This window comes from Xiphophorus maculatus, chromosome 7, assembly GCF_002775205.1.
Source record: "Xiphophorus maculatus strain JP 163 A chromosome 7, X_maculatus-5.0-male, whole genome shotgun sequence".
NCBI classification, from domain to species: domain Eukaryota; kingdom Metazoa; phylum Chordata; class Actinopteri; order Cyprinodontiformes; family Poeciliidae; genus Xiphophorus; species Xiphophorus maculatus.
In genome coordinates, this window is record NC_036449.1 from 9,785,317 (window position 1) to 9,809,951 (window position 24,635).

Here is a 24,635-nt window from a genome sequence, read left to right on the forward strand (position 1 = left end):
AGGTGGCCCAGCAGTCTACCTGTTTATTTACGGTCTACGTGTCAAAGAGAGGTGAAAACATATAGTCAAGCTTACAAAACTGACCTTTATATCACATCAATAGATGATAGACTTACTGCTCAGCATAATAATAACCAAAGCAGGATAGACGGAGCTAATCGGAACAGAACTTAGCTTTGGGCTGTAACTTGCCAACTTACACACATTTTATGAAATAACACCATTATAAGTAAAAGAAACATCACTGAACAAATGGCTCTCACTACAACCTATCTATAATTCCTCTCTGATATACTCATTCACTTTGAGGTTTTTCACAATTTTGTCATATTACAACCACAGCTTTATATTTATGTTTCATAGGTTGGGCGTTGAATTTAGTTTGGTTCATTTTAATTTGATTATTCTAGGTTTCATTTTACTTCTGTGCTTCTTTGCTTTCTAGTGTTGCTCTTATATGCCAGTGCCTCGCTTTAACAGATGTTCCCCATCTGTTCATTCCATCACCTGTATGGCATCCAATAATCAAAGCCTCCACTATAAATACTTCTTGGTTCAGTTACTGGTTCAGACTCCCTGTTGTCCTCACCCTGCTTTTTCCACTTCATTAAAACTTGTTTATTCGCCACACTTCTGTCACTGTGTCTCTGCATTTGTGTCCTCAACAAAAATATACAAAAAAAAACAACATGACAATGTGTCTGTAAAAAAATGTATCAATTTTTTTTTTAGATTTCATGAGATAGACCAACACAAGGTAGTTCATAACTGTAAGGTAGAACTGCATGTCAGAAATCTGGTCACAGAAAGCCGTAAGCTAAGAGAAAGTGTTTGGAGTTTACCACAAGCCATGCTGGGAACATATTCTCCTTTCCCTTCTCTGTTATGCTCTATTTGTTACTAGCTAGAGACCAAATAATACCCACAAATACATTGAAGTTGTTGGTTATAATGTGAAAAAATGTGTCAAAGTTCAAGGGGGATAACTTTATAACAAACGGCATCTGTGACAAACTAATACATCAGGTCTGTCCTTACCACATGCACCCAAGAAAATGTAGGTGTCAATGTGCAGAAGGGCAGTCCAATAATGGATTTATATTGCACTAGTGAAATAAAAACAAATGGGCACAAAAAGCAATCTAAAAACGGAAAGAGCTGCAAAGGGTTTTTGTGTGGCAAGTGTTAAATATTTATTCTAATTTGAAATTCAAGGTCATCTTCCAGAGGGCAAAGAATAGGTTTGTAAAAAGTATCTTGGCAACTGCTTCTGGTATTCCAAATAAATTGGCATACATTTTGACCCAGCTGAGTGCTGAAAAAAAGGCTTTATTTCTCTGTTGCAACAACTTAGTCAAACTTGCCTTATAAATGTGAACTGAGTTCAATTGGGGTCAGTTGCAAGATGTTAAACTCAGTAAATATGTTTGCATAATTCTTTGAATAACCATATCCTGTCTGTTTTTTGTTTGCTGAAAAGGACACCATTAAAAATATTTTCAGCAAAACTACTTCATCAGTGTCTATGACTGTCTATATTTTTAGAAAGAAAAGGATTGTGGCATTGGGATTTACCTGAAATGAACCTCAGAACTAAAAGTGTATCTTGTTGTTTAAAGGTCTGTCTTGTTGATGGGATAGTTCATCTGTGATCTGTGCATTAGTTGCTGTTTTTGGTTCTTTCTGCACCTCCTCGTTGATTCTTCAGTACCCTCTTAGTCATTTTGGTAGGCCAGCTGCTCACAATGGGAGGTTCACTATTGTTTCATGTTTCCTCCATTTGAGGCAAATGACTCTCACTGTGGTTTCCTGGTGTCCCAAAGCCTTAGAAATGACTCTGTAACCATTTCCAGACTGACTGATGTCAGATATGTTGCTTTTCGAAATCTTTTAGCTTGCATCATGTTGTAAGCCAACGTTTTATTTAAGCAACTATTTAAGTCTGAAAGCCTAGGACTAGATACAGAGAAACTTAATTAAAAAAGGAGAGGTTAAGCTCATGTAATTCATGTTTTTAGTTCCTATACTGACTCAGGTTATTGTTTTCTAATTTTTCAATTTGTGTGATACAAAAAACAAAAACAAGAAATTTGTAATGATGCAACTTTTATTGACATAAAATTTTTGCATGTGTGAAACGTGTTTGTGTCTAGTTGAAAGGCCTGCATGGGAAATTTTAGTTTCAAATAAATTTACTGTTACACCCTATAATTTTATAGCTGTGGCTAAGGTAACCCTAAACCTGCTGCTTTTGCTTTTGCCTTTAAATTGATCAAATTAATTACAGGTCTTATATCACCCTCACCCAGTTACAAACATTTACTTCAGCGTGGTCCATGTGTGCGCTCAGTGGCGCAGTAATGAGTGAAATCAGGGTAAATGAGTTGCCAGGCAACACGTTTTGTTCATGTCACTCTGTATGTCATAAACATACTGAGGGACATAAACTATCTGCAGTACTTCTCTCACTGTAGCCAGTAACGGTGTGTGTAGGATGTAGGTGGGTGGGTGGTTATGCGTGCGTTTGTTTCTAATACCTGATGGGGACCATTTTCCTGACATATACTGCGTTGTGGGGACACACTGCTCTTTGTGGGGACATAGCTGCACAAACGTGTGTGTGTGTGCATACAGACAGGTGTAAGGTTGTGTCCAGTCATTTTACTAATTCTAAAATGGCATCATCAATAGACCTCGCAGGTAAAAACATCTGTCACTGTTTGTGTGTTGACTGCAGCCTGACCTGCATCTGTCAACTCTGACAGACCATTTGTCTTTATTTGATGGAAACACTACGAGCTCTGATACTAGAGGATTTGGAACTCTGCTTTTCTGTGCTGTCTTCTCTAAAGTGCTTTAAAACAAAAGTATTTAATGTTTAATAAGTCTGTAAATAACATTGCAAATTCTCACGCTGACAGAGGTTTGACTTTTGGCCACTCAGACATTTAAAGGTTCTCCTTTAAAAGTGCTCCTTGAATCTTAATAAAGATAAAGCAGAGCAGGTTTTGTACGCCTAGCTATGAACCAGCTCCTACTATTACAAGACTGAAGTAAATTCATGTTAAGCAAGAATCAGCTTCTCTTTGATATGCTTAGAATCATTTACTGTTTTATGTTTAGGTTTCTCTGGTGTAAGAAACAGCGTGTGGTGCTTGCATTTTTGAGCTGCATAGGTTTGAATTTTATTAGTCTATGAGAATACACAAATTTGATTATAGTCTTGCTTTAAAATATGCCCCAAAGCACACATTACATGTGTGCATGAGGTATAATCATTAATAACAAGGAAATAAAAAAGGGATGTGGCTAATTACCAGCTGGTTTATTTCTCCCTACTGTAGAGAATATTAGTAGCAATAATTTCTCAATGGTCTTCACACTTTCATGAACAAACAAACCCACATCTCTGCGTGCATTTCCTAATCATCGACACTGATTTGGTATAATGCATTTATTGTTTGGAATTGAGTTTGCTCAAAATCTTTAATGAAATAAAGCCTTGGGCAGACAGCTGGGAAAACAGAAGTGATGGGAGGAATTAGACACAGGTACAGAAATTTCACCATAAGAGGACAAAGACACATCTGCTTTCTATGTGGGTTTTTTTCTGCTTGTCACTTTAAATATGATTTCAAAACATTTATTTTTCACTGGCAATTTTTTTTTTTTAAAAAAGCACATTTCTCTAAAAAGATAAATGAAAGTTAAAAATGAAACTTGCATGGGAACTATTTTCTGAACACGTTCACTTGTAGTCAAGCATGTGACACATCTAAGGTTATCTTCATCACAAGGACTTCAAACATAGTAGAATATTGGGAATGACAGTCAGCCATGCATGGAGAGGAAACAACTTCATAGAAACCATGAGTGCAATGCAATATTCATTCCTTCCCGTCACTGGCTGGTGGACTTTGTAGTGTGAAAGACTGATTGCCCATCTCCACCCAACAAATCACTCCTGCCTACAGCGCAGGAGAGGACCACAGGGTGGTGCGAGACTGGGGAGAAATCTTTTAACCTGTGCCAGGAGACATCAACCAAATAGGAGAGGATGTTTACCCCTGAGGCCACTCATGATGGTAATAATGTGTGTTTGTGCCCATGTGAAATGAATTGTCAGGAATGTGACAAATTTGTATCTACAGTTTGCACACACACACACACACACACTGCTCTTTGCAATATTTGTGTGTGGTTGTTTGTCAGTAGGGCAGCTAGAGAGTTTCTGTGGCAGCTGGTTTTTGAGAATAACACCATGCAGCACAGACCCAAAGATAAAAGTCTTAACAGTTTGTGTCTAGGATGTGTGCACTCTGCAGAGATGCTAGTTGTCCTTTCCCTGACCCCTGGCTAGACCTGTATAAGTCCTGGATAGTGGGAACATCACCCCTGATGATCAGCTCGGTAGACCTGATTGTATATTTCTGTCTAACGCAAACTTGCTTGAATAATTGTTGAGTTAAGCTCCAGGTGCTTCTGACTGTACCAGTAGACCATCAAATCCACCTTTTGTCTGTACGCATACTCAAAGTGTGAGGCAACACAAGGGGGGATAAGTAACCTTCACACATTTATTTGTCTGACTTTGAACTGTTGTGCTGAAGTTGGTGAAGCTGGTGGCACCAAGTTCACCAAAATCTGTATTAACAAAAGTCCTTAAGTCGGCCTGCACAGGCTCTGACATATGAGGGGGACACACTATGAGATCGTGTATCTTTCCTGATTTTCTGCTGCTGAAAGAGCATATTTATGTCTTCCTCAGAAATCTTAGGAGACATTTCTGAGAGAGAGGGGTGGTTGCTGCATGTAGAGCTTTTGTGTCAAAGTGAGATATGGACGAGTTGGTGGGAGGTGTGAACGGCTGCTTTTCAAACCTACAGTAGAAGCTGTTGAAGTTATCTGCCAGACGAGGGTTCTGCTGAGGATGTCGGGTTGGCCAGTCCAAGCTGATGTTGGGTCGTCTTGCTTATAAGGAAGGGGTAGAGAAGAGAAAAAGCTAGAGAGCTAGAGAAAATCTAAGTATTATGCATTTGTCTTATCTTTTTAGTCCTATTTTGTTTTGACGTTTATTATTTCCGTGCAGTTTTTTGTTCTAAAGAAAGGGATGATTTAGCTGCCAACCATTGTTGCTTCATAATTGACCAGTGAGAGAATATCTTTGCTAAAAAAAAAAAAAAAAGAAGAAGCCAGGAAACATTTACAAGTTCACCAAAAATATCACACTTTCCATGTGGTCGATGTGCAGATACTTTGATTTGATTTGATTTAGTCTCCGCCTGAATTACCTGGAGACATGTTTTGACAAGTAGAAGATATAGTTGAAATATATTTTCATATCCCTTAGCTTCCTCTGACAAAAATGATACTAAAATAGTTAACTTTAATCTTTCTTCAGTAACAACATCTACATTGAGGAGCGCTGTTGTTAGCTTAGCATGACCTGATAGCATTTAGGTAGGGTAATTTTACTGAGAAGATTTTATAATAGTTAGTTTCTGATTGACTTTTCATCTATCAGCTGAAAATCGCTAGGTCAACAACTTCAAATGTCTTTGTGCATCTCTAATCCGAAAGCAATAATTCTGCTGAAGTTACTATAATGTGTGATATATTACATGAATGATTACTTTTTATGTGTTTTAATGTTTTTCTGGGATACAATTGACATTGTATCATTTTAACATTAAATCTATATCTTTGCCACAATCTTAACCACGCGATGAATTTAAACGTTTTGACCAGAGGACAAATTAATACTTATTTCTGCAGCAATTACAGGAGATGCCTTTGACATCTAGAAAAGTAATGCAGAATCAATCAGATTAACTCTTGTGCTGAATAGCTTGTGCCATCTAACCATACTGTCATCTAGTGCAAAGCCTACACATGTGAATGTTAAATTATAAACTGAGATTCTTTATTTATTTATGGGCAAAAATGCTAACTGTATGTTTTTTTTATGTCTGTCTTCTCTTTTGTTTCTTTGTGATAAATTATGATGGATAGCTTAAAATCCCATGATATCAGCTTCAGCAGAAATGACTGAGTGAGGCCTCACCACCTTCTGCACATCCTTACAGAAACACCATGGGGAACCAAACAAATCGCAGACTGAGGGTGTGATGTGGTGCAGGGTAAATTAGATTGCGGCCCCAAGTGTGTCTGGCAAGTCATGTTTTGAATGGAAAGAGCCGCGGCACTGACAGCGTGTGGTTGTCAGCTAAGTTGCGTCTGTCATCTTGTTCCATATTTGTAAAAGGGGCATGGTAGGATCTGGCACTGGTTGTTACATATCAGAGGAAAGAGAGAGAGATAGAGTGAGATACAGAGGCTGGAGGAACAGAGAAATATGTTAAATAGGAGGTAGGGAATAATTAACACAAAGAGTGGGAGCATGAATAGGAACAAGCTGCATTGTCAGAATTTCACAGCTGTGACAGGAAACAGTCGCACTGAGGCAAACAAATAATGTCTCTAATTGTAATTTCTAATTCCTTTCAGTATTAATGCATCACACTCATGTGGAAGTATATTAGATATTGGTACGTGCGTTATGCTGCAGCATCCATTTATTCAACATGTTCTACAATGAATATTCATTTCGTTCAGCAGAATTCAGTTTGATCAAATGCATTATGAGGTGATAGCATTATGGCATCCCACCATGGTTTTCATGATTTATGAATTCAACTAAAAGCCTGCCCTCCATTTATGTTATTTAATGGACTAAGGGCTTATTTGAGGATTTAACAGAGGAGAAGAATAGGAATGAAGACGGAGGGAGCAGAGAAGAAAGGAGCATACCCCTTGGAGAATCCTAGTACAATGTGTTCTTATCTTTTCAATGTCACTTTCAGTTTTCATTTGGAAGATTTCCCGACCCTATGCTACCGCCGAAACTGTCTTCACAGTCTACAGTAATACAAAGACACATCTCCTTTAGAAATAAACTAGTTAAGTAGAGTTAGGTCATTTTTTACATTAAAGATTCCCAGTGTTTGTTAAAACTTGGCCCATTTCTCCTTGTTGGATTGGTGTAACTTAGGTTTGTAGGCTGACCTTCGAACACACAACCTTTCACCTCTCCCAACAAATTTTTGATCGGATTGAGAGTTGGACTTTGTAATGCGACTTCAAACATTAACCTTATTGTCCTTAAGTAATTTTGAAACCGTATACTTTGGGTTATCATTCATTTAGACCCATTTCTGCCAAGTCATTAAATTACTGGCCGATGTTCCATAAATATTTATTAAAATATCTCTAAGAATAAATATTTACTTTCCTCACAATGGGATCTATTTTTGAAGGTACATTGGTCTCTCCTGCTGAAAGCAGCAACAGATGATGCTGCCACGCTGTACTCCACTATCAGGATTGGGTTCTCAGGAATATAGACTTTCTCTGTTGGCTTCAAATATAATGGTGATCATTATAGCCCACTTCAATTTTAGCTTTGTCAGATCACTGAACATGCTTCCCAAAATCTGTAAACTGTAATCTGCTTTTTGACTAACGACTTCTTCCTCTCTGAGTGGTCTTTCAGCCTATATTAGTACCAGATTCTTTTAGCTTAACCGCTTCAGCCTACATCAAAAATCTGCAACTCCAGTCCTCAGGTGCCATTGTTCTGCAACGTCTGGTTGCATCCCTCCTCCAACACACCTGAAAGAAATAAACAGTCTCACATACCACGGATGTAATTCAGCCTTTTGATTCAAGTGTGTTGGAGCAGGGATGCATCCAAAAGTTGCGGGACAAAGGCACCCGAAGACTGGCGTGGCAAACCTCTGGCCTATAGCTTTACCGAATTTATTTTCTTTCATTTGGAGATGAACGTACACATTTTGCTCTCATACCTCTAATGTGTGCCTCCAGTTAGTAGAACTGGAGGCACACATCCAGGCGCAGCTTTCTAAAGAAGCTGGGCCTGGATATCTTCAACTATTTAAATATTTGATTTTGGTCATTTGGTACCTGACCAAAAGCAGATAAAGTTTTGTCTAATTGTGTGCCTGTATGTGTGTAGAAACTAAATAAATTGTGTTTCATTCAAGGACTCTTTCTTTTGTGTATGCCAGTTGACTGGCATCATTTTTGATTAAGAAATAGGAACATCTATGGTACTTCAAGTTGTTTTTGGTATTAGGAACAGCTATCAGAGGTTTATGGGCTGTGTGGCTTTACAACAGCTCCAAAGCATGGCTCATTACCCAACTAATGTGAGGAGAGGGTGACCCTGCTGACTCGCTCTCAGCTCTCTGTCCCCTGGGCCCTACAGCTATGCTATCCCCAAGGCTAAAGGAAGACAGTGAGGAAATGTTGAGTCAAGAAAGGTCAAAGTGAATCACACGCACGTTTACATGTCTGCATAATAGAGGTTCATTGTTTAGAAAGGTTAAAATCCTACATCATACATCGAAGAATAAGACAAAGATGTGTATTTGTAAAATGTCCAGTCTGTGATCACATAGATCCACATCCTTACATATAAACAACTTCCATCTGGATGTGTTGATTAATGTGTTGTTTTGCTAGGCTCTGATGGCTGAATGGTAAAATGCAGATGAGTTGACCAGTACGTACGCACACGCCTACAGGCATTCAGCTTATCTGTGTGGGTGGCAATTTCGTAGGCGGCTGTTCACCAGTTCCACATTGTTTCTGCTGGCTGGTCTCTCAAATATTCATTTTCTATGTTTGTGCATACAGAGGGTCCTTCTACAGGACCAGGGGGATGGTTCGGAGGGCTTGTTCTGTATGATGCATGGAGTATACACATGACTGTCAAATAAACAGCTAATGCTTTTACTCCTGTTTTTTAGAGTACATAATGACCAATTCTTAAATGTTGTACTGTTCCCATATTATATTAGTAATACTCAATGGGTGGATGAGTTGTTTGAAGACTGCTCTATACTGAACAGACTTTTTTGTAAAAGATTCAAGCCATATGTTAAATTATGCATTAGTTATCATAAATTTTAATTATTTTTCATAAATTAATTCTACTTCACATATCCTTTATCCATTGTTTTGGTACTCCGATAGCTAACAGGTGCACCTCAGTGAATTTGAATATCCTGAAAAAGGTAATCTAGTTCACTAGTTCAATTGTGAATTTTCTCCAGACTTTTTAGTTGAGTGCTGCTTTACACTCCTGTCAATGCTGTGGTTTTCCATCTTCCTTATGGACACTTTTCCTTTCTCTTAATATTCTATTATTACGCCTCTATATTGCACTATGTGAACAGCCCTTTTGTTTAGCAATAATCAATGTGACTTACCCCTGTCTAAAAGTCATTAATGACTGTCTTCCAGACATCTGTGAAGCCAGCAGTCTTCACTGTGGCTGCAATGGCCATGACATGGTCATCACATAACATTGTTGTGTGTTTTGTAAGTCTTGCGCTAAGTTACAATTTTTTGTAACTGAATTTCAGCTGAAAGGCGTAAATATTAAAATTAACCAAACTCCATAAACACTTGAAATCCATCATTCTGTGTGCAGTGACTTTGCTTTTCATATTTATACAGTATATTTCACTTTAATGAAATACTTAAGTTTTAGTAAGAAATATGTACTTTTTATGAATGGAAATACACATTAACGTTTGCTGGAATTATACATATAATGTGTAAAAACATCTTGAATTTGTTATTAAAAATGGAAGATTAATTCATTTAATAAATTAGTACATGTACCTCATGGTTATTTAAATATGTTAAAACCTAAATGCATGTGAAAAAAATTCTCTAATTGAAGTTTAATAATAAAAATAGTTTGCAGCATCTGATTGGTTAATTTGCACAGCACATCAACTTCTGACAAATTATATAGAAAGGAGCAGTGGTGACTCTTCATACCAAATCCATGCAAAACACTCAAACCCATAATATGTTTCAGCACAAAACTGAAATTAAATAATTAGAATATACTTTCCTTGAAACAAAATGCATGTTTTTACTAACAGATATGTAATAAATTATCTACATGTTGGATTACATGATTATATTTTTTAAACAATTGGGGACACATTAAAGTTGTATGTTATTCAGTTGGTGAACTATAGCACCTTTGTACCTTCATAATAAAGGTTTAAAATCCAATTGATGTAATCTTTCTGAAAAATGTAGTTACTTACTTACACACATGGTGTGTTTGTCATATGATAAAATAAAGGTTAGTGATGTTACTGTTATTCTGGGTCTAAGTTGTAAAAATGAAATTTTACACAATATTCAATATAAATTTTCAGCATCTTTTTGTGTTCTCTAATCATGGCTCCTTTTATCAAGCCCACTCTGACCCTCCTGACCTTTCACCGTAACTGAATTTGGTACAATGCTAATGATTAGTGTTTGCCAGCGCCACCTAAGGCATGGCCTGAAAATCCATGAAAAATCCTGAATGAAGAGCTTCCTAGCTCAGTGGAGCCTGAAATTGGCTTAAATGGAGGGGGAAGTGGTGGACGATCACCTGAGTGAGTCTTAAGGCAAAACACATTAGTCATGCTTCCATTGTTATGCGGCTGTACTTGAAATTTCTTCGATGGCAGGAAATGTCATACTCAGGTTTTATCGGCTTTTCACTGATGATTCCAAGAGAAATAAAACTCCTGATTGGAGCAGACATCTGTAATACAGACATGTGGTTAGAAAATACACATCATATGCACTCATACACTTGGAAGCATGCATTAATTCTAAAACTTAGCGGAAAACATTGTATTATTATGTCAATGAGTCAGAACGATACTTTAGACTTTAGTGATTGTGTTTTTATGTGGCAAGGCAGATTATCCAGCTGGAGGTAGCTCTTCCGTCTGATGCTTCTTCTGTGATGCATGTGCTTGCTTCATAGCAAGATTGTATGTCAATATAATTTCTATATGAATACTGGAACACAGGATCCTTTTAAAAGAACAGTGTTTATAAGCTATGCAGAGCATATCTTAAGCAATATAAACATTTTGATTTTAATTATTATTCATGCTGAGTGCAGCAAGGTGACTATGAGCACATCATGATCGGTAATACATTTTATTTAAATTGACAAATTAGTTTTTGTGAAATAGTTCAAGCTCAGTCAGATGAGAATGGATACTCTCAGGATAGTGTCACAGGTTAGACTTTGATTTTGGCACATAACATATTTTTTTGGTGCAATGTTTGTGCTATCTGGAAATAAAGACATATGTAGATCAAAGGCAGTAAAAGTCTCAAAAATTATATCTAGGAACGCAGGCATTCTAAAGTTTTGTGAGGAAAGAATTAAAGCCTTAATAGAAGCTTAATGCTAAAATAGACATTTTTAGAGAAATGGAAGCTTAGGAAAAAAGATGGTTGCAGTAAATTCGAAACAACACTTCACACGACACAGAAAGCTTGGCTGTGTTAGAACATTCCTGAAGATAAAAGGTTTCTTTCTCTGAGTTGGCAGAATTGATCATGACTTGTTGGAGAAGGAGAGCAATTTTAATTAATATGAGTGTGTTTGTGTGTGTGGGCGTGGGTGTGTGAGGTTTATGTGCTTGATTGTTATTTGTGTGTTTTGCTTCTGCATCCAAATGTAGAGGTACCATTTAAAATCACTGCCTCATTTCTAGATCAGCACAGTAGAACAAATAAGCCCATAATTTTCCTCAAAATCTAATTTCAGCATGATGGCACAGGGGGAGCAGCAGTGAAGAGCTTTGATAGTCTGAAACAGAACATCAACTCCAGACATGGCACTTGTTGTCAGAGAGCGTTTTTAAAAATGTATATATACGTAAGGTGAGGTGCAAAGCGTCTCAGCATTTCAGAGCATTATATATTTTTTCTCTCTTTTTTATTTATTTATTTAGAATCTTAGACAGTTTAAGAGCGGCTTTATTTTAATCATTAGTTTGCATTACATCAAGGCACTTTATGGCACAGAGTGATCCTCTGGACTCTGCTCCTCATTTCTTTTTGGCTGGGTCCATCTGTTTTGAGATCCAAGTACTCAATAACCCTTAAATGTATATTATTGCTGCAGGAGACACCATACAATAATTAGCCTGAGATCCTGCACGCATGCATAATAAAATGTTCTCAGACAAGCACTTTGATAACTGAAAATACAATCTAGTTGAGTTTTATTCTGGAACATTTATATGTCACTCTTCTGCAGTTTGGCCATGGCTGCTCCCAATGCTAAACCCTTCCATCCATATTCTATACTTGCTTAATCCTTACATGGTTGTGGGGTTCTGGTGACTGCTTTCAGTGGTCAATGGGAAGCCTGCTAAATCCTTTATTTGGAATATATTCAGTATAAATTGGGTTGGTTGTTGAAACAAAATAAGAGTCGGGCAGAGGGTAAGATATATTCTGTCCTCTCCCTCCTAAATAATCCCTGGGCTTGAACATATGAATACTCTTCAGATTTTATGAGATATTAAGAGCTGTTGCTTGCATTGAGCGCATTGTTGTTCCTTTGCATTTTAACGTTCTGATGATCCAGTCAATGATTACACTGGAAGAGAATGTTTCCATTTTTTGAGCTGCTTTATCCTCACCCTTTCAGCCTGTGGGGTGTACAGCTTTTGAGATCTGGCATATGACTTTGTATGTGAAGACAGAATACATTATCTGAAGCTGCTGTGAAACCTGATTTTTCCTATCCTGCTGTGTATGTACGTGTTTTGAAAACTTGTTTTACTTTTTTTGAACCACAGTCCTGTCATGTGTTTTAGGTTATGTGCAGCTTCTGAATTGATAAGAAAATAGGTCATAAGTTGGAGCCACTGCAAAGAATTGTAATATGGACGTAAATTAATATTTATCTGAAAAGACAGATTGACTAATAATATAATGTTGTTGTTGTGTCTTTGCTGCGACCTAGTAATAGTAGTAATGGCACATATGTGGGCTACCAACATCATCTCAGATTGTTAATGCCAGTGTACCAAATTTTTCAACTATGATCAAAATACTCTGTGGAAACCTTTCTTAGCTGGTGATAAAATTGTATATTTATCAGTGTGACCTGCTTAGAATTAAAATTTACTGTGACACATAATGTGATGGGAAAATGTGCTAAAATTTCCAGCTGCATACAATTCTCTTGCCCACTGTTGGCAAGTTGAACAGTTTGGTATTGACCGTTCCAGTAGGTAAAGGCTGTCTTGACTACAGTACTGAAAGTCCAATAGTCAAGACTATTGACTATTGTCATTACCAATTACCTATTGGTAATGCTTCTTTACCTATTGGTAACCAACAGACAAAATTATTATTATTTATTTATTTATTTTTCTTAGAACACTGTTTGAGTAAACCTGTTAACATTTATGTGACCCAATGGTAAGGTCCAAGACATTTTTTCCTTTTTTGTGACTCTTCACCAAGTTTAATGTCGGTATTCATCTCCTTACACCATGCCTGTATCTCTGCAGCCAGAATATAGACAGAAAGCTTAGGCAAGCAGATGCTGCTGCATAATTCTATCTTCCCAGTGTGCCACTCACCCACTCAGGGCAAAAAAGAAACTCCCACATTTTTGTCTGCTAGAAGCAGGAATCCGATCGACAGACCTTCATTTCCTCATTTATGTCTTTCCTTCCGCTTGCAGGTATACTGCACTCTCATTCGGTAGCTTGAAATCAAATAAGTGCAGAGAAATTCTTCTGTGCAGAAATATTATCGTTTTGCACACAACTCTTACTGGGAGACATTCATTAAGTCCATTCAGGATTTTTCCCGACTGTTACCTTCTCTGAACGATATGCCGCCAATCACTATTGCTTTAAATTTAGTTAACTTTCAGGCCTAATCAGCAATGCATCATAGGATATCTCCAGGCACCCAGACACTCAACACCTGCAAGGGAATTTCAATCAGCCTCCCCCATAAGTAATTAAATGGAAATAATTGGTTTCATTTCCTTTGTCATCTTTTTATTCCGCCATTGTGTGCCAGGGCGCACTCGCACATTATTCTGCCGCTTCCTTTTTCTGTTCTCCATTAACCACTCCAAAGTAATCTCTCTTTTTTTTTCTTTTGTTGCCATCTTCCCCCTATTATGAAAAGTAAGTGGGATCTCATCCTCTGTGTGGTTGTCTGTATTGTATGTGATGTGTGTGTTGTAGGTAAGTGTGTTGCTGCCATCATCAGGCAGAGAAATAAAGCTGCACCTTTACTACTGAGAAATTCTCTCTCCCAGACTTTGTTTTTTTTTTATTATTATTATTCTTACATACTGAGAATAATTTGAGGTTTTCAAAAATCCCAAATGTTCCTGCTGTCTACACTTGAGCTGATTCTGTCCCTTTTTCCCTTGTATCTTGTTTAAATCCCTCTCTTCTCCTCGCAGTGGTTGCGTCATCAAGGTTGATTTCACCATTTTACAGAAGCTTTTCATGCTGTTCTGCTCTGAATGTGAGTTGACACCCCACACTCTTTTTCTCCCGTCAGCTCAAGCAAAGCGAAGCCAACGCAGACACCAAAGAGAAGCTCCCTTTACGACTCAGGATCTTTGAAAAGTTCCCCAACAGACCTCAGATGGTGAAGATCTCAAAGCTGCCATCTGATTTCACTGTGCCCAGAATCAGGTATTCCATCACAGGGTCGTACAAAAATATTAACATTAACTTTTTCGCATTGATGTCTTGTTACAACCAAAAACTCTAGTTATATTTTATTCTGGTTTCATGCCAGCCAACACCAGTCTTGTGGTCGTGGTTAATATGTGCAATAGGTGGGTACAAAAGTCTTCTTAATGTCTCGAGCGTGTGTGGCGAGTTTGTGGCCAGGAGGGTTTTAATGTTGAATATTTGCAATAGGTTTTTATACATAGCTTTCATAATCATGTTTTATATGCTCAATAGCAGCTTTGGCATTTGTTAATCATATTCAATTGGGTCACTTTTTCTGCTGTATTATGCACACGCAAGCTGTATTACATCGGTTTGTGTGTCCCTTTTGCCATGTTTCTAGAGACTTATGTTGTGTATTAGTGGTGGGACTCAATTAAAACTTTTGAAAAATAAATGCAATCTAATGTTAATCAAAAACCCTTTTGTTGCTACATTATTGAATAACTAGACATATGAACTCAACAACAAAGATAATGTTTCACACTTCAACGATCACTTTTTGAAGAAAATTTACCCCCAGAGGGCCAAAAGAAGGGGCTTTCTCGTCAGTTGCTATTGTTTGTAGACACCGATTTGTGCGTCAGAATTACAGTTGAACCAGAAACACAATTCAAAGATTCCAGTTCATTTTCATTTTTTCTATGTAGAAAAAGAAAAATGCAATTAATTGCATTAAAACTGTTAATGCATTAACATATGTGTAAGTAATACATCAAAATGAACATGATAACATTCTCCTTGTAGGTATTTATGTTAATGTGTGAAGGGACAAGGAGATGGAAAGAGGCTTTGGGATATAATCTGACATATTTACAAATACTGTGAATCTGTTCGTTACACTGTCCCTGTTAAAAATACATACATTTTGGGGAAATAAAATCTGAAATTGTACCTGAACACACACCATCCTTTCTGTGAAACACGAAAGGGATGGTGAAGCATGCATTTAAAGCTAAAATGGAATGGTTTAGATCTTGAGCATATTAATATGTTAGACTGTCCATTCGTTGACTATATGAGTTCTATATTATAATTTGTTTTTTTCAGAAATTCAACCTACATCACATTTAAAAAATGAGCAAACATTGCCACCACTTTCCCAAAGTCGTCCACATTATATTGCCTAATATGAAATACAAAGGAAGAAAAGGGGAAAATATTTAATATCGTCTCCGTGCAGATAGAAAATCATTCACATTGAGGCCCATTTGTCGCACAGCTTTTAGCAGGGGAGATAAATTCCATCCAGTACGGCAGACTTCATAATAAGTCGTATTATTAAGTTAGTGATTAGTGCACAGCTGGATTTTTTTATTTTTTTATTTTTTGCTCGGTATAGAGAGCACTCCCTCAACAGTCCATATGTTGGGCTTCTGCAGCAACAGCTTCCACTGATGTATTTTGCAGATGGATTTGCTCTCACACAGTTTAGCCTTTTAATAAATCTGTGACCATTTTCTTTACCTCTGTATGTGACTGCCATGAGTTGTAAACTGTTGTAAACATCACTGTTGTTATTTGTGTTTGCTGTGAATTCTAGAGAGAGTTTTATGAAGCAGTTTATTGATCGTCAGCAGCAGGATACCAGCTGTTTGTTCCGCCGTCTCCCCTCAGCTTCATCCTCTTCCTGTGACCACTCCAAACGATCAGCCATTGAAGACAACAAGTATATTGACCAAAAGGTAGCTACACGTGCCGCTTCTAGTTACACATCATGTCCTCCCCTCTTTTTGTTGTTTTTTTTCTCTCAAACACACAGAGACACATATATAGGCTGCTTTAGAGGCATATAAAGATGAATGTTCTGTGTCCACATAGAATAGATTCTAACACAGGGTCCCTATGCTGTCTAATAAAAGTTAGGAGTTGAATTTAAACATAATCCAGGTCTGGATAAGTATGGATAGGATATTTAGCATGCAATTTCCAGATATCTCTGTTCCATCAATGCATTAGTTTCCTATCCATCTATGATAATTTAAGTCCAGAGAAGTGTAGAATTAAGGCATAAAGAATGTTAAGCAACCTTGATAATGTCCCTCAATAACTTCCACACAATGTCTGCAGCTATGCGTTTGGCAAGCTTTTTATATGGCATACCACAATTATCAAACTTTCAGTTCATGCCCACTCACGCTTTGCTCTATCAGCTTCGCAGATCAATTTTTAGCATTCGTGCCCGCAACCTCTTGGAGAAAGAGACGACAGTCAATAAAATCCTACGGTAAGACACACCCCAATCACCGCAGTAGGTGTGGGGTTTGGTGTTCTGATGTGATGCTTTATTTGAATGTTTATTGATCATTACATCACGCAATTTTGGCTTTACAATGTTTTTACAAAAAACTTATTTTGTGTGAGTTTTGCATGCATCAGCTGTAGGAGAATAATTTTAAGAGATTGACTCCTACACAGTGTTAACCTCGTAAAGTAAATGTCATTTGGGGATTGTAGTTTGTCTTTGCAGTGCCCATTGTCAAAAAGTTAAAGGAAAGCAGCTGGCTGCATTTGCATTTTATTTTTTAAAGGAACTTTCTATGTGCATACAAATGTCTGTAGAAGCGGAGGTTCTAATAGACCTTAAAAATATGTAAGGTAATTTAAGTTTAGATGGTTTTCTTTGAACGAAACTTTAAAAATATGTAGATGAGTTGAGCATGTTTTGACCAAGGCACATGGCTTATTATTTTTAATGATGTCAATCATTAAGACATCTTTTTATTAACTTTAATGCAGAGAATTTAGCCTAGAGATCAGACCAGGTTTAACAAAATAACACAAAAAAAATGTATTTGATTCTTTACCAAGATGCGTAAAGCAAACAAAGATTAAGCAATGGAGGAGGTTGAGGCTTGACGAAGTGATGATTCTGGGATAATTATTAAGATTTATTCAGACAATTTGTTCCAGTTTAGTCTAAAACTGCAACGATAAATCCAGTGGCAATTTACAGCACTGATGGCTCATGACACAACGCAAATCCTGAACTTTGCTGTAAAAGAAAAAGTTTTGGTATGACCAAATTTGTCATCTGACCTGAACACAGCTGAGTATTATTAGTTAGAATCAAATGGCGGTTGCAGCGATCCATAAACAAGAGGCAAAACATTCTCAAAGGAGGTACTTTTGCATTTGAAAGAGTCCATAAATAGAAGTATTGTATTTGTAGTTACTGTATGTCCTCTTACTTTTGTGCTCATATAAATGAATCGGCTTTTCTTACAACACATTTTTGTTCTGGTCCTCAAATTATATCTGAAATGCTACAATTCATTCAGGCTTCCAGTACCGGTTCTTTGTTCTTAAAACGACTGCGTTGGTGCACAGATGCAAAATTAGAACCAGACTGATCATCGCTTGAGTAATATTGTAGATACATCAGACGTAGCTCTGTCACACCAGCAGCACCACTTGTCAACGTTTCTCACTTTTTATGTATATATATATATATATATATATATATATATATATATACACCTACACACTCAGTGCCACTTCAGACTCATTTACTGTCGCAAAGAAGTAAATGGATAATTTGCTGTTCAGCATGGCAGAGATGGCACTAAGTGCAGATTAGATTGCAAACACTGTGTCCAATCTGCGCAGCCCAAATGTTCTGTCTGTCTGAGAGACGGACAGCAGATCAGGAGTCATAACACGTTCTGTCTGGCTCGCCATCTTCCACGCGAGCATGCAATTAGACCCAAATACCGACATATGCAAACTCACACTCTGTAGCAGAAGCAGCCATTCATCCGTGCTTATGACCAATTAACAAGTAATCCCTCCGAGTTGCTATAAATATTACAAAGTGTTGCACAGAGTCGATGCCCATCGTGTCGTTAGCACTCCTTTGAATCTTTGAAACTATTAGAGCCCTGTCTCACACATAAAAGGAACCCTAACCCTTAACATTTCAGAACAATGCAAAGTACCTTCAAAAGTAATAAGACCAATTTAAACTATTTCACATTTTGTCACATTGCAGTTTTTATTTGTGTATTTTATTCAGACCTGGGTCGTTTTTAGGTTAAATTGCTATCCATTGCAGTAGAAATGCAGTGGAGACAAACTACCTCAGTAAATGTCTCTGGTTCCAGAAAAGCTTCCTGCAGTGGAAACACATGTTTAATCACAGTCTGAAGTCTTTTGCATCTTTTGCATGTCTTTTTTAGTCCTCTTAATGTTCAGCAATATCCAATCATCTTTGTCTGCCAGATAAATAAACCCAACCCCAAAGCATGATACTGCTACCATTGTGGCTCACCATGGAGATGATTTTTTTCGTTTTGGCTTACATACACTGGGCAGTTTGAAAACCACACGTTTTTCTTCCTCTTGATATTTTCAATTTATGTGTTGGATTATCACAAAAAAGCCAGATGAAATGGGCCAAAGTTGGTGGTTATTAGTTCTGTGGCAAAATGCTAAAAAGTTTAATGGGTGTGGATACTGGACAACTCAGATGACAAAACTATGGATTAAACCTGGGATGTTTGAGATGCTTTTTACAAAGAGGCTTTTTTTTTTACCGCCTTTCGACTGATACTGAGAAAACTCTTGTCTTGTTTCCCAGGGCTTGCACCAGGCAGCGGATTCTGAGTGGTTCTTTTGAAGGGCAGCCAGCCAAAGAACGCTCAATACTCAGTGTGCAGCACCATATACGACAAGAGCGCAGGTCTGACACATGCATACACAGGCACACATTTAAGTTAGCATGTATTCCTGTTGACGTCCAGTATTAAGCCGTGAATGCTCCTCATCTTTGCTCACCGTTTCCTCAGATCTCTGCGACATGGATCCACCAGTCAGAGGATCAGCCGGGGGAAGTCGCTGGAAACGCTCACCCAGGATGTAAGCATACATCCTGAGTTACATCCAATTTGTTTCTCTTTTTCTCTTCCTTTCTTCTTTTTAGTACTACAACGGTTTCATTACAAATGAAATCATGTTTGCGTTTAATTACGAGCAAAACACCGCATACAAGTATGTATTTATGCCATTAGTTTTTACACACAGTGATAGTAATTCAATCCAAAGGCGTGTTATGCCATGTTTTCTTTTCCCCCAGCATTCCAGCACAGTGCGCTACCGCAATGCTCAGAGGGAGGACAGTGAGATCAAGATGATCCAAGAAAAGAAAGAACAGGCAGAAATGAAAAGGTATTTGCAGGGAAAAAGAGTCACACAGCAAAGAGAACCTTAAAAAATAAATCCACATGCACTTTCCTTGTAATCCCTTTGCATGATTATCTGCTTGCCACACAACCTCTGTGCTTGTCTGAGCAGAAAGGTTCAGGAGGAGGAGCTGAGGGAAAACCACCCTTACTTTGATAAGCCTCTTTTCATCGTGGGTCGTGAGCATCGCTTCAGAAACTTCTGCAGGATGATCGTCCGGGCACGCTTCAATGCGTAAGATTTGTCCAAATAGATACATAATAAATATCCGACTGCTGATACTTTTTCCGTGTCCAGTTTCTTTTGGAAACAAAAAGATCAATGATAATAATTGATCTGCATTAAATGACTGACTCAGGGTGATGTAAACCTTTGAAATATACTGTAAAACCATAACGTTATTGTATATTTTCTGTTTCATCGTCTTTCATACCTAGATCAAAAACTGACCCGATAACAGGAGCAGTGAAGAACACCAAATACCATCAGCTGTAGTAAGTGTGGCTCATAATTGTCCATCAGGTGTTCTTTCCAAAACTGTAGTTTGGATTAGTACGTTATATGCATTACATTTTAGTCATTGTGAAACAAAGTTCAGAAAAGCTGCATCTGTTACTGAATCTGCAGATACATCACTTGATGTGTTTGTTTTTTTTTTTCTCTTTTATCAAACTCACTTTACCTGAATTTCCTCTACATATGTACTTATTAGCATAAAAAGAAATCCACAGTTTTCTCTGGGGAAAGAAATAGATATGCCACTAGCAGGCTCCCGCACAACTCTTTGACAAGCTGAGATTATGCAACCATTTTCATGTCTTGTAGAGGTGACACATGTAAACCATGTGGGACACTGGCTTCAAAGGTCAGGAATTCCTTACTCTTGATGTAATTGGTAACACAATTGAAAGAAAGTTTGAGTTACAACTGCTAATATTTGCCACAAGTAATTAATGACTTGCGGTGTGTTTAAAAGTACGTATGATAAAAAGAGGACGAGCTAAGCACAGTTTCTATTAGAATCAAAGTGAGCGTAGCACACTAGACAGTAAAATTACTGTTTTGTGAGTTAATTTGCAATCCTTTGCATCATATCCAGTATTTCAGCCACATGCTAATAGCTGAACTGTAAGCTAATTAAAATTCCACATCTGCTTTTTGAAACTACCTCATAAATTGCTACTGATGTGTCTGTCCTCACAGCGATCTTCTGGGCTTAGTCACCTATCTGGACTGGGTGATGATTGTGGTGACCATCTGCTCCTGCATCTCCATGATGTTTGAATCACCCTTCACCAGGGTCATGCACGTCCCCACTCTGCAGGTATTATAACCCAGATGGACGGTCGGTCACATGTGCCGACAAGCAGATTCACGGAGGAACAGATGTCGCCGTAATCAGGACGTCTGTTTCAGATTGGGGAGTATGTGTTTGTGATATTCATGAGCATCGAACTCAACCTAAAGATCATGGCCGACGGTCTGTTCTTCACTCCTACGGCCGTTATCCGGGACTTTGGAGGAGTGATGGACATCTTCATCTATCTTGTGAGAAATAGGCTTTTTCCTTTAAATATATTAAGTGATATGATTCTGAGGCAAAAATAATAATAATAATGTTTACTATGGGGAGAAAAACAGAGTATTGAGTTCTTTAAAAAATATGACAGTGCTAATGTAGACTTTTCAAACAAAGTAAAAAACACAAGAAAGATGTTGCCACCCTTTCTGTTTTGGCTCTTTGCAATATTGATGTACGAAAAACAACAAAATAAACTCATGATGTTGTATAATTCTGCCCATCGGCCTACACATTTGTCAGGAGTTGTTTTTCCGTCATTATTTAGCATCTTTATTTTCTTGTAGAATTCTACTTTAAGTTCTTGCACCAAAACTCCTGGAAGTGTCAATGAATGGCAGACAATATTGTTCTGTTTCAGGGATGAAAGCATTATTGGGATAAGAATTAATCATCCTGAAACTAAAAAAAAAAAAAAAAATGTATATATATATATATATATATATATATATATATATATATATATATATATATATATATATATTATTTGTAAATCCCCCAAAATAACTGGATGATTAGGATTGATATTTTTGCTGTATGAAATATTCCTCTGCTGTAGCATCAGTAAAAAGAACAATAAATTCTGTATTCAGGTTTCAAAATGGGATTTAATGCAATTTTTCTATTCTTTATTGTAATTGGTGTTGGGATTTAATAATTAATTCAATAAAGGGCAAGATTTGTTTTTAGGGAGATATTCTGTATTTATGTTTGCAGTGATAGATTTCAAATCAGAATTCATATCATGACTTTTCCAAGTCCCACTGGTACAGATTTTGAAATGGAACTGCTGTCCAAATAAGTGTAAAATAACCCTGAAGCCAGGTTTTATCCAGATGATAAAACGTGACTACTGTATAAGACAAATCTTCTGTAGCTAGAAATTAGAGTTTGGAAATGTCTGAAATTTTATACATTTGTTGGAATCCTGAAATAAGACTCGAAGAGTGCCTTGACACATCAAATGTATTTTTTAATCTAATGCAGGTTTTCAGCCATCTTCTTATTCATATGTGTACACCATTGTTTAGACTTGCAGACATTTACATAGTTGTGTTTTTACCATCTAATCACAAAAAACTTTTATCCTAAGGCACTCTATGGTTTTATTGTAATATTATTATCCTGTTTTCCTCAGTGTAGGTGTTATAAGGTTTCTTTTTAAGTCTCTCTGCTGTGCTTTGTTCCGCACTGTAGTTGAGTCTGATCTTTCTCTGCTGGCTTCCTGCTGACGTCCCCCCTGAGTCTGGAGCTCAGCTGCTGATGATGCTGCGCTGCCTCCGCCCGCTCAGGATCTTCAAGCTGGTTCCTCAGATGAGGAAGGTTGTGCGGGAGGTTCTTAAAGGATTCAAGGAGATTTTCCTGGTTAGTGCTCAAGTATAACTTTTCAAAATCTTGCGATTTTGATTTAGTAGTCTGGAGTTGGACTCCTTCGGCTTTTCTGCTCTTTGATAATTGTCTCTCAGGTTTCCATTCTGCTTCTCACGCTGATGCTGGTGTTCGCAAGCTTTGGAGTTCAACTGTTCGCCGGAAAGCTGGCCAAATGCAACGACCCACGAATCCTTAAACGGGTACTTAAAGAAAGATAATCTCCTTATAAACTTTCCTTTCCTGCACCGTACTCCCTGTTGAGAACATCCAGCTGAATAAATAAAAATGGTTAAATCCAGCACTTCTACTCGTCCTGGTCTCTAAAAGCAGTCTTGATACTTTTCTACAGGTTTTAGCTGATATGTTGTCTTGTACTAACTTTTATTCTCTAGTTCTTACATTAGATTTTTGTCTTGTTACTATTTTGTGTGTTTTAATGTCTTTATTTTATCAACTGTTAATGAGAATGAAAATATCAAAGCTACTTCTCTGATGAACTGTGGGAATTATCTTAGTATTAATGTTCCTATCATGACTTGCATATGGATCTGGAGGATAATGTTTACCTTAAATATAATACTTTAATGTTATTTTATTAAACAAAACATTATGAAGTAAATTCACAGCAATTAAAATTCAGCATTTAGCTAGAGTTTGAAACCAGAAATTTTTTCCCTAATCATCTTTAATTTGTAAGGTCAAACACTGACAAATCAGCTTTTCTCTCCTTTTCATTAAATGCTTTAATACTAAGAACTTCAACAATTTTCTGTCTGTAATTGTATCAACTAACAGCATATAGTCTAATATACATTACTTGTATATATTTGGTTAAAAATATGTTAAAGGTAATGGACAAATGCATTGATGCAAATAAGAAAATGATCTTGGAGCTCTTTCTTTTACTACTTGATTCAAAACTTCCACCCTTCTTAATGAATTTGCAGCACAATTATCATCTTTTTCTTAAGAATCAGCAAGTCAGACCACAACAAAAACTTGTTTCTACTTTGCTGTTGTTTATTTATTCATTTATTGTTTAAACTGTGTGATCCTACACAGGAGGATTGCTATGGCATCTTCCGGATAAATGTGAGTGTTTCCAGAAATCTCAACCTGAAGCTGAGGGCTGAGGAGAAGAAACCTGGTTTCTGGGTACCAAGAGTCTGGTGGGACTTCCTTGTTCTGATATTATTTTCTTATAAAGCCGCTATACAGAACCAGTGACTGTATCAACCAATCTTCTGACTTTCCAGGGCAAATCCTCGAAATTTTAACTTTGACAATGTCGGCAATGCTATGTTGGCTCTTTTTGAAGTTCTGTCCCTCAAAGGCTGGGTAGAGGTCAGAGATGTCATTATTCACCGAGTTGGGCCGGTAATAATCTTCAGCTAAAATCATTTTTCCCTGTACTTTTTTTTTCTATATTAAACAGAAATAATCATTACTGTGCTTTAACTCGTATATCTATGTCTCTGCAGATCCATGGCATCTACATCCATGTCTTTGTGTTTCTGGGATGCATGATTGGCCTCACGCTGTTCGTCGGAGTCGTCATAGCGAACTTCAATGAGAACAAAGTAGAAGCAATGGATAGAAATACTACTATTGACGAATTTCTGTCGATATTTTTTCCAAGGAAGAGTGCCTGTGTTTTGCCTCAGCTTCATGATTTCAGTGTTTTGGTTTTTTCTTCTCTGACTTTCAGGGCACTGCCCTGCTAACAGTGGACCAGAGGAGATGGGAGGATCTTAAGAGCCGACTGAAAATAGCCCAACCGCTCCACCTGCCCCCCCGCCCAGGTACAATGAAGCATACTAATGCGGAAAAATGTACATCAAAGGCTTTCCGAATAACTGCAGGACACAATACAGACC

General features: G+C 37.4%; 1 protein-coding gene across 4 annotated transcripts in view; it reads left to right on the plus strand.

The window, feature by feature from the left end:
* The window catches only part of nalcn (sodium leak channel, non-selective), a 75,382-nt gene that overhangs the window by 41,570 nt on the left and 9,177 nt on the right, over positions 1–24,635 (plus strand). For all 4 annotated transcript variants that reach the window (XM_023337419.1, XM_005810806.1, XM_023337421.1 and 1 more), the window contains 16 exons: positions 14,449–14,585; positions 16,171–16,312; positions 16,781–16,854; positions 19,207–19,308; positions 19,415–19,484; positions 19,702–19,793; positions 19,920–20,042; positions 20,246–20,302; positions 21,012–21,132; positions 21,225–21,356; positions 22,585–22,752; positions 22,854–22,958; positions 23,821–23,927; positions 24,015–24,135; positions 24,240–24,338; positions 24,467–24,560. In XM_023337419.1, the coding sequence (XP_023193187.1) occupies positions 14,449–14,585; positions 16,171–16,312; positions 16,781–16,854; positions 19,207–19,308; positions 19,415–19,484; positions 19,702–19,793; positions 19,920–20,042; positions 20,246–20,302; positions 21,012–21,132; positions 21,225–21,356; positions 22,585–22,752; positions 22,854–22,958; positions 23,821–23,927; positions 24,015–24,135; positions 24,240–24,338; positions 24,467–24,560 (1,744 nt within the window). The remainder of the gene's footprint in view (positions 1–14,448; positions 14,586–16,170; positions 16,313–16,780; positions 16,855–19,206; positions 19,309–19,414; positions 19,485–19,701; positions 19,794–19,919; positions 20,043–20,245; positions 20,303–21,011; positions 21,133–21,224; positions 21,357–22,584; positions 22,753–22,853; positions 22,959–23,820; positions 23,928–24,014; positions 24,136–24,239; positions 24,339–24,466; positions 24,561–24,635) is intronic.